The sequence below is a fragment of the Dicentrarchus labrax genome, unplaced genomic scaffold, assembly GCF_905237075.1.
Source record: "Dicentrarchus labrax unplaced genomic scaffold, dlabrax2021, whole genome shotgun sequence".
NCBI classification, from domain to species: Eukaryota; Metazoa; Chordata; class Actinopteri; family Moronidae; genus Dicentrarchus; species Dicentrarchus labrax.
This window is the reverse complement of record NW_026136710.1, coordinates 4409333-4422119: the sequence shown is the minus strand read 5'-3', so window position 1 is coordinate 4422119 and position 12787 is coordinate 4409333. Positions and strand designations below refer to the sequence as shown.

Genomic DNA, 12787 nt, shown 5'->3' with positions numbered 1-12787 from the left:
TTACAGCCTTTTTTGCTTCCACAGATATTCGACACATTGCTGGTTCCCATTAGTTCACTTACAGAAAAGGTTTCTGTAGGTGTCGGCAGTAAATAACTTTTGAGCCTATTGAGTTCCTTTTCTTCCTTTTACAAAACTTGACAAGAAACAATTAAACAAAAGAAAATACAAGAAAGACAAAACTGACAAAGTGCAACTCAAAATACAATTGACTAATTGTAACATATTCTAAAGGTCAAATAATTATATTGGCACATGTGTTGAGATTTTACCTGTTGTCAATAAGAAAATGTGTGATTTATCTGTGCTGTGTCCTCACTAATATTTGACTTTGCTGTGATTTCACAGCTGCAGAACCAGCAACAGAAAAAGCCTGATAGGAAGCGGTCAGTCTTCAGGTTTACCCCGACCTCACTCCCCTCTCTCATCTCTCACAGGTAAGTGTATATTCATTACAGGTCCATCAATGTGAATGCACACAGTGTTTCCTCACCCCTGTGTTAGAAATATACCCATTGGTGCACAAAGGTGGAGCCATTAAGTCACAGTGTTCTCTCACAGGAAAGCAGTCCATTGTGTAATGCAAAAAAAGTTTGGAAAACAGCACAGGAAAATGCTTAAGTAGATGTATAATCCTCCTCTGTTTCCCTGTCCATGGCTTTAAACCAAACGTCAGGACATATCTGGCATCCTCATATGATATAGAAATGATCAAAGTACAGTTAATGTACACGTTGAATATTGTTGACTGACCTTAACAGCATCGAGTAGGATGCAGAGGCTTGTCTGGCACAGAAAGCGATGAGAGAAAGCAAGGCACTAAAAAGTAGTCATAAAATTTTTATTATCCTTACAGTAGTAATCTCTGTCAGGTCAGTTCTGTGGTGTTTGGTGAGAATTGAACTGTACAGTGTTGAAGGGCAGTGATTGTGCTGGGTGAGGAAGTGGTGGCCTGCGGAGAGGAAATGCACAGGAGCAGAGGGAGGGGAGGCCTCATTTACCACAGGGCGTTTTATTTCCTGGCATTGGTCAGCAAAAGCCATAACTCGGTGTTTGGTCTGCATTTTAATACAGTGTTTAAGATGGACTCAGAAAGCCACAGTGTTCTTGCTAATGAATGTATTCGGCTGTTGGATGACCTAAGACAGTGGCTTAGTCGTAATATTGGTACCAAAGGTAAGAAAAACATCCTTTCAGTTCCCTTTACAGCAGTCATATAACTGGTGACGTACAGTAATTTCTACATAAATGTGGTGTTTTTCTTCTGAATCCTGGTCACAGCTCTGTATGTCATTGGAAGCACATTATGAATCATTTTGGAAACATTAGCTTGAAGCATACGTCATGTTGTTCTTTCTCAGACAATGTTATGGACTATCAGTAGTTAGGTGCAGTCTTAACTCCCAAAGGAAGAGGTTATCATCTCTAATTGGCTGTGATTAAGATTCCTGTGCAATTAAATAGGTGACATTCGTCACTAACAAGATTCAGTACACTCTATCATTGTTCCCCACTATGGAAAAGGGCTGTCTTCGTCATCACAGGAGGTGGTGGCATCGTAGATTCTGGTTAATTAACTGTTTGGTCCCTCCTTTAGTGAGGGATGTAATTATGTCTGATTAATGCTGGACCATAGGTTTGTTTTTACATTACGAGTGTGGAACAGCTAATTGGTGCCTTTCAGACAGTATAATGTGTGTGTTCAGTGGCCCAAAGCTTCTATAATTAGCAGTAATACAGTATGTAGACATTACTGATGTAGGTAGAGAGGGAGTCCTGTATGTTTATTGGAGGACATAAAATTGTGTAGATACTTCTCTCTTTATGTGCAAGTGATCCTCTTCAAACCATAAAGTGCCGTTATTAGTCTAGAAAACATTATTTTCTGCTATTTCGTGTTTGCTTTTACTCATTGGCATAGGGTGCGTTTTATAGATAATCTGACATTTTATGGACCGAAAAGCTAATTAATTATGGGATAGAGATCAACAGATTCATCGATAATGAAAATAATTGTTATTTGCAACCCTTGTATATAGTCAAGATACACCCATTTCTATCCAGTTCAGACACCAGAATCTGTGTACGTACTTTCATAACAACCAGAGTTTATGGTTTTGCATTATTTTGAATGTCCAAGATAATGTTTAACTTGTTTAATAGTTTTTAACAACAATTTATATAAATCCTCTTTTCTGCCACAAATACCACTGTATACATGTAAATCACAGTAAAAAAGGACAAAGTCTTTATAAGTTTACACATTTTTATGAACAATTGGTTTAATTATGCCAGATTTTAGAGGGTTGCTGCAGCCCATTCAGCACCCCTACTACCAGCACCCACAACCTCTTCATTTGGCCTTAAAAGATCGAAGACATTTTATCATATATCACTAGTCCTGATGTCTTGACATTGACCAGTGCAACACCTCTTTCTGACAAGGTTTTAAATGGATTGGCTCTTATTACTTTTTACTCTGTATCCTCCATAATGTCCTTTATGGTCTCTTGATGATGATTATTTAACAGTTCCTAGATTTATTTCATCTTTTGATTCCAAGTTCTCTTTCTTAGAAATAAACTTCTTACCCAAATTTGTCAAGCGAGCTCTGCTTGGATTTTCAAATCTAGGCTTAAACCCCACCTTTTTTTCCTCTATGCTGTGGCCCCTCCCTGTAAACATTCAACTGATTTATACTTTGATAACTAGTCACCACAATTTCCTGACCTTATTCTTGTTGTTATATTAACAGTCTTACTTGCACAGTATGCATGTGTGTGTTCCTACATGTGAAGTCTCATGGAGGTCTGTCTGTCTGATGTTATATTCTGACTTGTAAAGTGTGCAGTGAGCTCTTCGGGTGATGTGAGCAGCTCAACGAAAAATCTACAAAATCTACATAAAAGACCTGCCTTGTCTCTCTGGTACTTTAGTTTTTAAAGCAACATCAAGGCAGTTTTGATAAGTCATGTGGCTGTCAGGCTTGTTGAGGCTTAAAGCTATCACATTTGCCCTCAGACGTTTAACCATGTAAGATCAGTGGGGAAAGAGTATTAAACTACGCCACACACTGCCATCAGGCAGGCGTCTGACACTCAACGCATACTGTTTTACTATTACTGGCAAGTGGAAGGTGTAGGTTAAGAGATAGGAGGATAGAGATGACATTTGACATTAAATAGGCTGTCTGGAAGATTTCCACAATAATGTCCATTCTGTGAATGTTGATGAAGATGATACTTTGGAATGAGCTGTGGGTGTATTTAGTTTGCCTGGTTGCTGACGTTGTTTCTAGCTTTGATAAAGCCATTGCACCGTAGTGTGGATTGCTGTGAGATATCAAACAGTAACTGTTTCAGTGCACTGATGGTTAATATCGCAGCTTTGAGGTCTTCACGAGACAGTCTTAAATCTAGATGAGATGCATTAATCCTATAAATATGCCAAATATGCCTCTGAATTGTGAGGTTTGCTACTTTTCTTTGTTTTATGTGAATATATTTGGGTGTGAGGGTGCTGGTTGGGCAAATAAACATTTTCCATTAATCTGCAAAATAAATAAATAATACATTTAAAAAAATAATTGTTAGTTGCAACTTTCTGTAACCACTAATTATTTGACTCGAACTAAGATTTGCTGATCTGGAATAAACGTTTCCTCTGATTTTTATCTTTGAAGGTAGAATGAACCTATAACTTTCCATTTAAGGAAAGTTATAGGTTATAGCCTATTCTGTTTTTGTTAGGTTACTCAACATTCATTTTGTGGTCAAAACCTAATTTAGTCCATTTTTTTGTGGTAGAAGTATCAGCATCGGTACTCGGTATCGGCAAGTACTCAGATCCAAGTATCGGTATCGTATCGGTTTGAAAAAAGTGGTATCGTTGCATCCCTAATTGTTATCAGTATGATTATCAGTATGTTTTGTTTATATAGCCACATCACCATTTAAAACGTCTTTGGGATGTTGACTCTGGGCTGTGATAATGCAGTCATCCGTGGTTGATTGCACTTTGTCAGGCTTTATTTTGGCTGCAAATTGAAAGTGGGAATTGAGTCTTATTGAATTTTGTTTGCTTGCAGGTTGTTTTCCTTTTCAATTAGCTTTATTTCTGTTTCTTTGTGTTTTTCTTGCAGGAACAAGCCCACAAGACAGTCCTAGAAATTTCTCTCCCAGTGCCTCTGCTCATTTCTCCTTTGCACGAAGGTATACACAACCACAGACATTTACTTGATTTGCAGCTGAACAAATCAGCCAGTAAAGACCAGAGGGAGACTCTGTCAGATGCAAAAAATGAGAGTACTCTGAGCTCCGAGTTGTAGCCTTTCAACAGTAGACATTGATATTTTCTTGTAGAGTAAATTTATGCTTTTTACTGTATTTATTTTATACCATTTCTCAACACGATATCATGTAATTGTGTATTTTTATTATAATCCACAGTCATTGCCACAGAGCAGACAGGTAATTTCATGTTAGGTTTCCATTTGTCATTGACTTTTCGTAACCCCACATTTGTCCCAAGTACATTTTATAGTTCAAACTCCCCTTTCATTAGTTTGTCTTGTCTTTTACATCCTTGTGGCATCTAGTTTCAGTTCTACGTTGAGTTGCTTTGTTGTTGTTCCTACTGTTTTCCTGTGTAATGTAACTAATATAATCATTTTGAACAATACCAGAGAAAGGTCACCATTCATCCAGTTAATTTACATGTTTTAAATACAAACATGGGAATTAAGCATACTTCATGTTTCTAAAGACAATTTTGAAGAATTGGTCAAAGGGAAGAATTTGTCTTTCAACAAAAACAAATCCTTTCAACTGACTAGCATTGTAAAGAAGTGGAAATGTGTACTTAAAGCCATTGTTCCTTTATGGGGTTCAGTGTCGGACTTTGGAAGTGTGACGTTTTTGTTTGTGTTTGCTGCTGTGTGACAGGACTGATGGTCGCCGCTGGTCGTTGGCCTCCCTTCCCTCCTCTGGATATGGAACCAACACTCCCAGCTCCACTGTCTCTGTAAGCATCATGCATTCACCCAGTCTGACACAGCTGGCGTCACGGATTGTAACAGGTCAACCTTATCATTTGCAGAAGATATCAACATGACTAGTTAAAAGTAGGGTTAAACAATTTGAGGAAGAAATAACACCAAACTCATCTACGTTCACATACATATATATATATATATATATATATATATATATATATATATATATATGTAATATATGGATAAAATAATGCTTGTTCTTGACGTCCTGCCAGGGTTCTTTTTCAAACCAGTCAGAGAAAAGTCAACATATAAATAAACTTCCCTCTACAATATTTGACCAGTTTAGCTCACAGATATAAGTTTGGTTTTATATACTATATACTAACCAGGCAACAACAGAGCAGTAGAGTATTTATCATCAAACAGTTGTCACTATAACTGCAGACATCAAAGGCTACCAGCTTAAACTTTCAGTTGCTACAGGTTATTAAGAAATTATGTAATTCATAATTACAATTACAGCTCTTAAAATTGGGATCTCGATTTAAAAACAATTAACCTTTCAGATCTAATTAAACTCAAAAATTCAAAATGCTACGAGATGACGGAAAGTTGGTCAAAAAAAGGTTTAAGTCACCGTGAAAAACAAATGAGTGATGGAAGTTTAAAAGGCTTAAATGTGGGATTCAGTATTTGTCATGGTGGCTCTGTTTACTCATGTGTCTGACTTATTGTGAGAGGCAAAAGATTTGTTCTTTGACACAACTTTGTGTCTAGTTCCTCTGTTTACATCTTTATCACTTTCACTCTGACAGAAAATCATTGTATTCAGAAGTATCAGCAAAATTCTTTATAGGAAGCAAACACACTTAACATTTACAGGAATTACTGTGTCAATGGGATTAGACGTTGCCTGTATTGATGTTGTGTTTGTGTGTTGTGTGGTATTTGGTCATCTAGTACATTTCCTGCTATTCACACCATCTATCGCAGGAAGCATGTCCTTGTTGCTCTGAAACATCAGTCATGAGTCAAGTCAGTTACAGGTCAGGCCCATAGTTGAGTTACTCAGTGCAGCAGTTTGAGTTTATAATAAACTATGAAAGCATTGCAAATATTAGTCTATTATCAGAAGTTTTTTGAAATGATTTATTCTTCTGTGTAATTTGTCAGAGCTGTAACCCTGCCTCATGTGTTACTAGTCCACAGTACTCATGGTTATTTGGGAAATACACTTATTTGCTTTTTGCTAAGGGGTAGATGAGAAGATTGATACCACTCTCAGGTATGTACAGTAAAAATGAAGCTCCTGTCAGCCTCTGATTAACTTAGCTTAGCATAAAGACCGGAAAGAGGTGGAAACAGCTAACCTGGCTGTGTCCAAAGGTAACAAAGTCAGCCTACCAGCACCTCTAAAACTGACTAATTAACATCTATTAAAGTAGGCTAGCTGGCTCTCCCGGCTTCAAGTCTTTATGCTAAGCTAAGCTAAGCTAACCATCTCCTGGCTGTAGCTATATATCTCTGAGTTAGGTACATATATGAGGAAAGTACCAGTCACGGTCCCTCAAAATGTGGAAGGTACTTTAGAAAACCTAAACATAGGATTGTCTGGTTTTTTTTTTTTGTTTGTTTTTTTTTATCCACAAAAAAAATGCTGTCTCTTTTTTTTTCTTTTCATGTTGAATATATATGTGTTTCATTTCCAGTCATCCTGTTCATCACAGGAGAAGCTGCACCAGCTGCCCTTCCAGCCTACGCCTGATGAACTGCATTTCCTCTCCAAGCACTTCTGCACTGAGAGCATCTCTGGGGATGAATGCCGCAGAGCGACGGCCATGCGACCACGCTCACGCAGTCTCAGGTACTGGTTTACCTCTGCAATTAAACATTATCTTCAAGTGGCACTGCATACCACTAATGCGCTGATCTGAGTCCAATTTATTTTTTACAGCCCTGGAAGATCTCCATCATGTTACGACCATGAGATTATTATGATGAATCACGTCTACAAGGAGCGGTTTCCTAAGGTAAGGGTGCATAATAAGTGTTCTACAGCCGTGTCTGGCCATTAATTATCTTATGCATCACCAAACAGACACCTTCTCTTCTTTCTGCAGGCCACAGCTCAGATGGAGGAAAGGATCCAGGACATCATCCGCAGCAACTCTCCAGAGAGCGTCCTCCCTTTGGCAGATGGTGTGCTCGGCTTTGCCCACCACCAGATAATTGAACTGGCCCGTGACTGTCTGGAGAAGAGCCGGCTAGGACTCATCACCTCCAGCTACTTCTGCGAGCTCACTGACAAGCTGGAGAGGCTCGTTCAGGAGGTGAGGACGTCTTCAGATACACTAATAAATCTCCGCGTGAAAATGTTCTGTTAATGATGTGCCGTTTTAGATATTTACAGCAAGAACCCCAGTTTGTGCTCCTCACGAGTTAAATTACATTGGAGTAGAGCGAAGTATCTGATTTACTGAAAACTAACTATGTGGCCATATTTGAAAAAGTAAAACTCAGAAGGTCGTTTAAAACTCTCACCACTGCTCTGACGGTATTTCCAGAATTCTTAAAGAATTCTAAGTAAATGGTAAATGGTCTTGTATTTATACAGCGCTTTTCTGGTTTTTCGACCACTTTACAACACATTCATACAATGACACTAAGCTCAAACACACACACACACACTCACATCAGCAATTTGGGGTTCAGTCTACTGCCCCCCTGCATATTGATACTGGGGGGCAGGAATCGTATTAACGACCCTCCGATTACTAGACAACCCGCTCTACCACCTGAGCCACAGCTGCCCCGAGCATCTGGATGAAAGAATCTCTGTCGATATTATTGATAAAAAAGGTCTCTGAAGTTGCAACTGTATCTCCTTATCCAAGTAGCCAGAAAGTCGTTTTTTGATTACATGAGCAAAATACGAAATATTTTCCTGTTATTACACGTGTTCCACTATTTATCTGGTTAGAATGTGAAAAGTTTCATGAACTACATAGGTGTGTATGTTATAATAACTATCTTGTTATTATATGAAAAATATCTTGTAATTACAGTAAACTTATTGTACATTATAGCACAATGTACAATATGTACACATTATAACATAATATTGATTTTAAAAATGTTTTACACTGTACAATATAATTTAATTTTGGTTCACATTCAAATTAAGCAAGAGCATTATGTAATTTCTGCTACCGTCTTTGTTTGGATTAGGAAAAAAGTGGTGCAACTCTGGAAACCAGAAAAATAAATTAAAATCTTGTTTTATTGTGCAACAGGGAATGTTTTTTTTATCCAGATGGTCACGAGTCTTAAAGGATTCTGAAAATACCTTCAGAACAATAAGTGTTGTTATTATGGGTTTTTCAAAGATCACAGTCTTTTTACTATACCTGACTTTGACCCCTCCATGTTAATGTGAAAAACTGAGATCTTATGTCTGTTCTTTTTGGCTGCTGTGTAGTCCACAGAGAGATCAGAGAGCGAGGAGGTGAACTTCATCAGAGAGCTAGTGAAGAAGATACTCATCATCATAGCTCGTCCTGCTCGACTGCTGGAATGTCTGGTACGTTTCATATCACTGTTTGTATATCTTTGCGATTATTAGTAGGCCACAAATTTTTTATTTTTATTTGATTTTGTAATATAATTCCCATCTTCTTGTACTCAGTAGAATAGGACAGGCACAGTTAACGATTAGCTGGTGCACAAAGTGGAACATTTAGCATCTAGATAACCAGATATTTCCCCCATGATGGTAGAGACCAAAGCTAGAGCTAAACGAGCGTGATTATTGGACTTATATCCATTAGGTGACCAGAAATATGGTCTCCAAATGAATGATAATGTTCTGTAACTCCTGGATGAGTAAATAGGTTAACAACTTTGCCAAATCAACTTAGGAGTTCTGCACTGAGAATGTATATGTCTCTACCTTGAGTAGAGCTGGCCCTTGATCCCATATATAGACATCGTGCAATTCTCATGAACTCACCATTCATCAAAGTGTAGAACTGCACAAAGAGATATTGTGAGACAAACCACAAAAACAACAAATCCTACTACAAAAAAACACTGATTTATTGTTTTCCTCCATTTAAAAAGTGCATCGTCTTCTTAAACACAGCTCATACCGTCATACACTAATCTGTTTCACCCGCTCTGTCTCCAGGAGTTTGACCCAGAGGAATTTTATCACCTTTTGGAGGCTGCTGAAGGACACGCTAAAGAGGGCCAGGGCATCAAAACGGACATCCCTCGTTACATCATCAGCCAGCTGGGACTCACAAGAGATCCTCTGGAAGGTACAGGAAGGACACCATTTATGGTCATCATAAAACACATAAAACAGCACTACTAGCACTCTCCAGCAAGACATCCAAATGACATACAGTAGCAGATTGAAATGAATTATAAAATATGGGGGAAAGTTAAGTTATTCCACTATTAATGCGTCATTACCTAGTTTCTTATATAATTCCAGTGAGTATTACAGTTCCTGCTTCTTCGATAATATGGCTGTGATGTGGTAAATATGACCAAATTGAATACATGGCTGTAAATGAGTGAAAGAATTAAGCTGTGGAGGGAACTAAAAGACAAAGATACTCTTGACTAATGTCCTGTACTGAACAGACTGTCTTTCTAATGACCCTCTGTCTCTCCGGATTCAGTAACAAACAACATTCATTATGACTAATTAGAAAAGAATGGCCTCCCCAAAGACCTTACAGAGATCCACGCAGGCTGGCTCATCAGCCAATCTCTCCATTCATTTCCCCCGAGTGTCTCCTGTGTTTCGTTTACCCAGTGCCTTGTGTGCCTGAAGCAAACCTACAAGGAAGGACAGATGTTAAATAGCAGTGGAAATGTGTTTACAGGCTCTCTAGGGACAAGACAAACACACCCCTGTGAAATTACACACATGGACTTTGGCATGGTTGCACATAAACACTCACACACAGAAAAACGTTAAAGATGCAAGGTGGTTTATAATGAGCACTTGTTCTGGAGTAGTGATTTTCAAAATGGGTGTTAGACATGTGTTTGTGTTGCCACATCTGATTTCCACCCCATTTATTTTCAATTCAGATTATCTTGGAGTCAGCACCTCCAGTCTAATAGGTGAATAAAGGCAAAAGTCTGCTGTTTTTGTTTTGTTTATATGTCCTGATTTGTCAGCAATTAGGTTACCTTTGTTTCAAAAACTGCACTGCAGAACATGTTCACAGGCTTCACATGAACTTAATAACACGTTAACAACATTTATTTTATATTAAACTGCTTATTTTTTCTTTATTTTGTCTGTTTTCTCTAGAAATAGCTCAGCTGACCAGCTGTGACAGCGGGATTGCAGAAACCCCAGAAACAGATGACTCTGTAAGCACTGAGAAATTGATTATTGTATTGATCTACTCCATCTTTACGTCAGGTGTGCTGCCAGCGGAGTAGAGATTTTATCTTTTTGATTTGTTTTAGTATTTGTCTCTCTTCTTGCCCTCAGTCTCAGAGCCTCAGCACAGCCTTGCGGTCCCGGCGTAAACCCTGTGAATTGGACTTTGAGATGACAAAACTCATCAGCAATGGTGCCTATGGGTAAGGGCATCTTATTATATACCAGCTTATCTAATCTCTAATGTTAGATGGTTTGTTAAAGCCCCCAACAAGGAGCCTTTTTTCCTCAGTTTCCACAAGAGCAGGGGTCTCTAACGTGGTGCACCTGGTTGCTCACAAGGAGCCTACGAGGTTTCATTGTGTCAAAACATTTAAATACATTACTGATATGTTTTTATGAATTAAAAAAGTATATTCAGACTACCTTTATTACATCCATATTCTGCCGATTTGCATAACTTCCAATTCAATTGAACAAGGATGTTCGTCAAGTATACAGGGTAGCACTTCTGACAATTTCCTCCCTTTAGGTAGCCCTCATTCTTAAAAAGGTTGAAGACCCCCGCATTAGACGTTAATAACAACTGACAGTAACACAGATCTGATTAACCCCAAATTTGACAACTTGTTCTTCCAAGTGGAGCTGTTTTAATCTCTTCTTTCTCCATCTTAATGGTCAACTGTTTATTCCACAGAGCTGTTTATCTTGTTCGGCACAAGGAAACGAAGCAGCGTTTTGCCATGAAAAAGATCAACAAGCAGAACCTGATTTTGAGGAATCAGATACAGCAGGCCTTTGTGGAAAGAGACATCCTCACCTTCGCTGAGAACCCTTTTGTGGTGTCCATGTACTGCTCCTTTGAGACGCGGCGGCACCTGTGCATGGTCATGGAATACGTTGAAGGTCAGCAGCTGGGGGTTTTAGTGCGTAGTGCTGCAGCTGAAAGCAGTACACTGTGAACAATAACTCCTGTGTGTTCTCTCAAGCACATCTGTAACTCTGTTACTCCATTGACCTTTACAGGTGGAGACTGTGCCACCCTTTTGAAGAACATGGGTCCTCTGCCTGTGGATATGGCCAGGATGTACTTTGCAGAGACAGTACTCGCTCTGGAGTATCTCCACAACTATGGCATCGTCCACAGGGACCTCAAACCAGACAAGTGAGACCTCAAACATTTTAAAGCAGCTGTGATCAGTATTTTTAACAATGGTAGCTCACATAGATGAACCCACTGGGAGTTATCACCGACTCTGCAGTTCCCTACAGCTATATGGAGCATTTTTACCTCATTGTTTTGGTTTCCTGGTGTGCAAAATGACTGTTTTTGTTCACTCTCACCTCTCACATAGAGTCATCTTCAGGCACAGCAGGCAGCTGTTTTCAGCGAAAAAAGCTCTAAAAACTGACAGTACAGTACCTGCTCTGCACCAAACAGCAGACAGTTAGAGACTAGCTGGTGAACATAATGAAGCATTTAGCTGCTAGATATTTCCCTCAGACGTTGCTGGATGTTAATATATCAATGATCATAATACAATAATATAACGTACAGAAAAATAAGACATTTTGCATTATTAGTTATTTTACATTTGATTTCTCAGTATTTACTGCTACTTAAGTTTAAATTTGAGTCTTTGAGTTGAGTTTTCCTTGTAATAGAGTACTTTTTACATTGTGGTATTACTATTATTTAGAGTTTGACCATTATGGGATTTTTGAGACAGACAGCGATTTTAGAGCGAACAAATTCTCCAATATGAAGGACGATGCAGTGAATTTTTGAGCTGGAATTAAAATAGACCTTTTCTGTTTGGATTATTACTATACAATGGCACTCAGAAGGTTGCCTTCTTACACAAATAACTTTATTAAAGTATATTTGAGTTAATATATGTTATGTTATATGTTAAACAATTAAACATATACATTGTCAACCAATTCTTACTGACATGAGAGCGGCTGCTTCTCTCTTTTTCTGTGCTGTTTGCCACAGTATTGAAAATCACAGCTCACTCTGCTAGATAAATGTCGAAGTGACACCAATATATTACAATATATTATAAGTGGTTTTTTTTCTGGATTATATTCTGGAAAAAACAGCTTTCATAACATATACACTGATACCAATGCAGTACTGCTATGTCTGTGATAGGCCAACATAGGCTGATAGTAATGCCCAACCGCTAATGAAGTTAAGAATCTAATACTTCCTCCACCACTGTCAGTATTTCATAATAGAACAATTGCTACTGCTGATGCTTGAAGTATAAGTACTTACTGTCTGGAAGTTTAACTGCCTAAAGGATTTGCTGACTGTTACAAAAATGAGGGTTTTATTTTTCATTTTCACAATTTATTGTAATTTTTTCCGTTCTCTT

General features: G+C 38.3%; 1 protein-coding gene across 15 annotated transcripts in view; it reads left to right on the top strand.

Moving 5' to 3' along the window:
• The window catches only part of mast4 (microtubule associated serine/threonine kinase family member 4), a 102287-nt gene that overhangs the window by 69389 nt on the left and 20111 nt on the right, over positions 1 to 12787 (top strand). For 8 of the 15 annotated variants that reach the window (XM_051412101.1, XM_051412102.1, XM_051412097.1 and 5 more), the window contains 13 exons: positions 349 to 437; positions 4142 to 4211; positions 4449 to 4469; positions 4944 to 5022; positions 6706 to 6860; positions 6951 to 7026; positions 7117 to 7326; positions 8475 to 8576; positions 9183 to 9315; positions 10329 to 10390; positions 10515 to 10606; positions 11101 to 11309; positions 11430 to 11568. In XM_051412101.1, the coding sequence (XP_051268061.1) occupies positions 349 to 437; positions 4142 to 4211; positions 4449 to 4469; positions 4944 to 5022; positions 6706 to 6860; positions 6951 to 7026; positions 7117 to 7326; positions 8475 to 8576; positions 9183 to 9315; positions 10329 to 10390; positions 10515 to 10606; positions 11101 to 11309; positions 11430 to 11568 (1437 nt within the window). Of the gene's footprint in view, positions 1 to 348; positions 438 to 1060; positions 1177 to 4141; positions 4212 to 4448; positions 4470 to 4943; positions 5023 to 6705; positions 6861 to 6950; positions 7027 to 7116; positions 7327 to 8474; positions 8577 to 9182; positions 9316 to 10328; positions 10391 to 10514; positions 10607 to 11100; positions 11310 to 11429; positions 11569 to 12787 lie in introns of those variants that run through there. The other 7 variants (XM_051412103.1, XM_051412099.1, XM_051412107.1 and 4 more) reach the window with 5 other exon arrangements.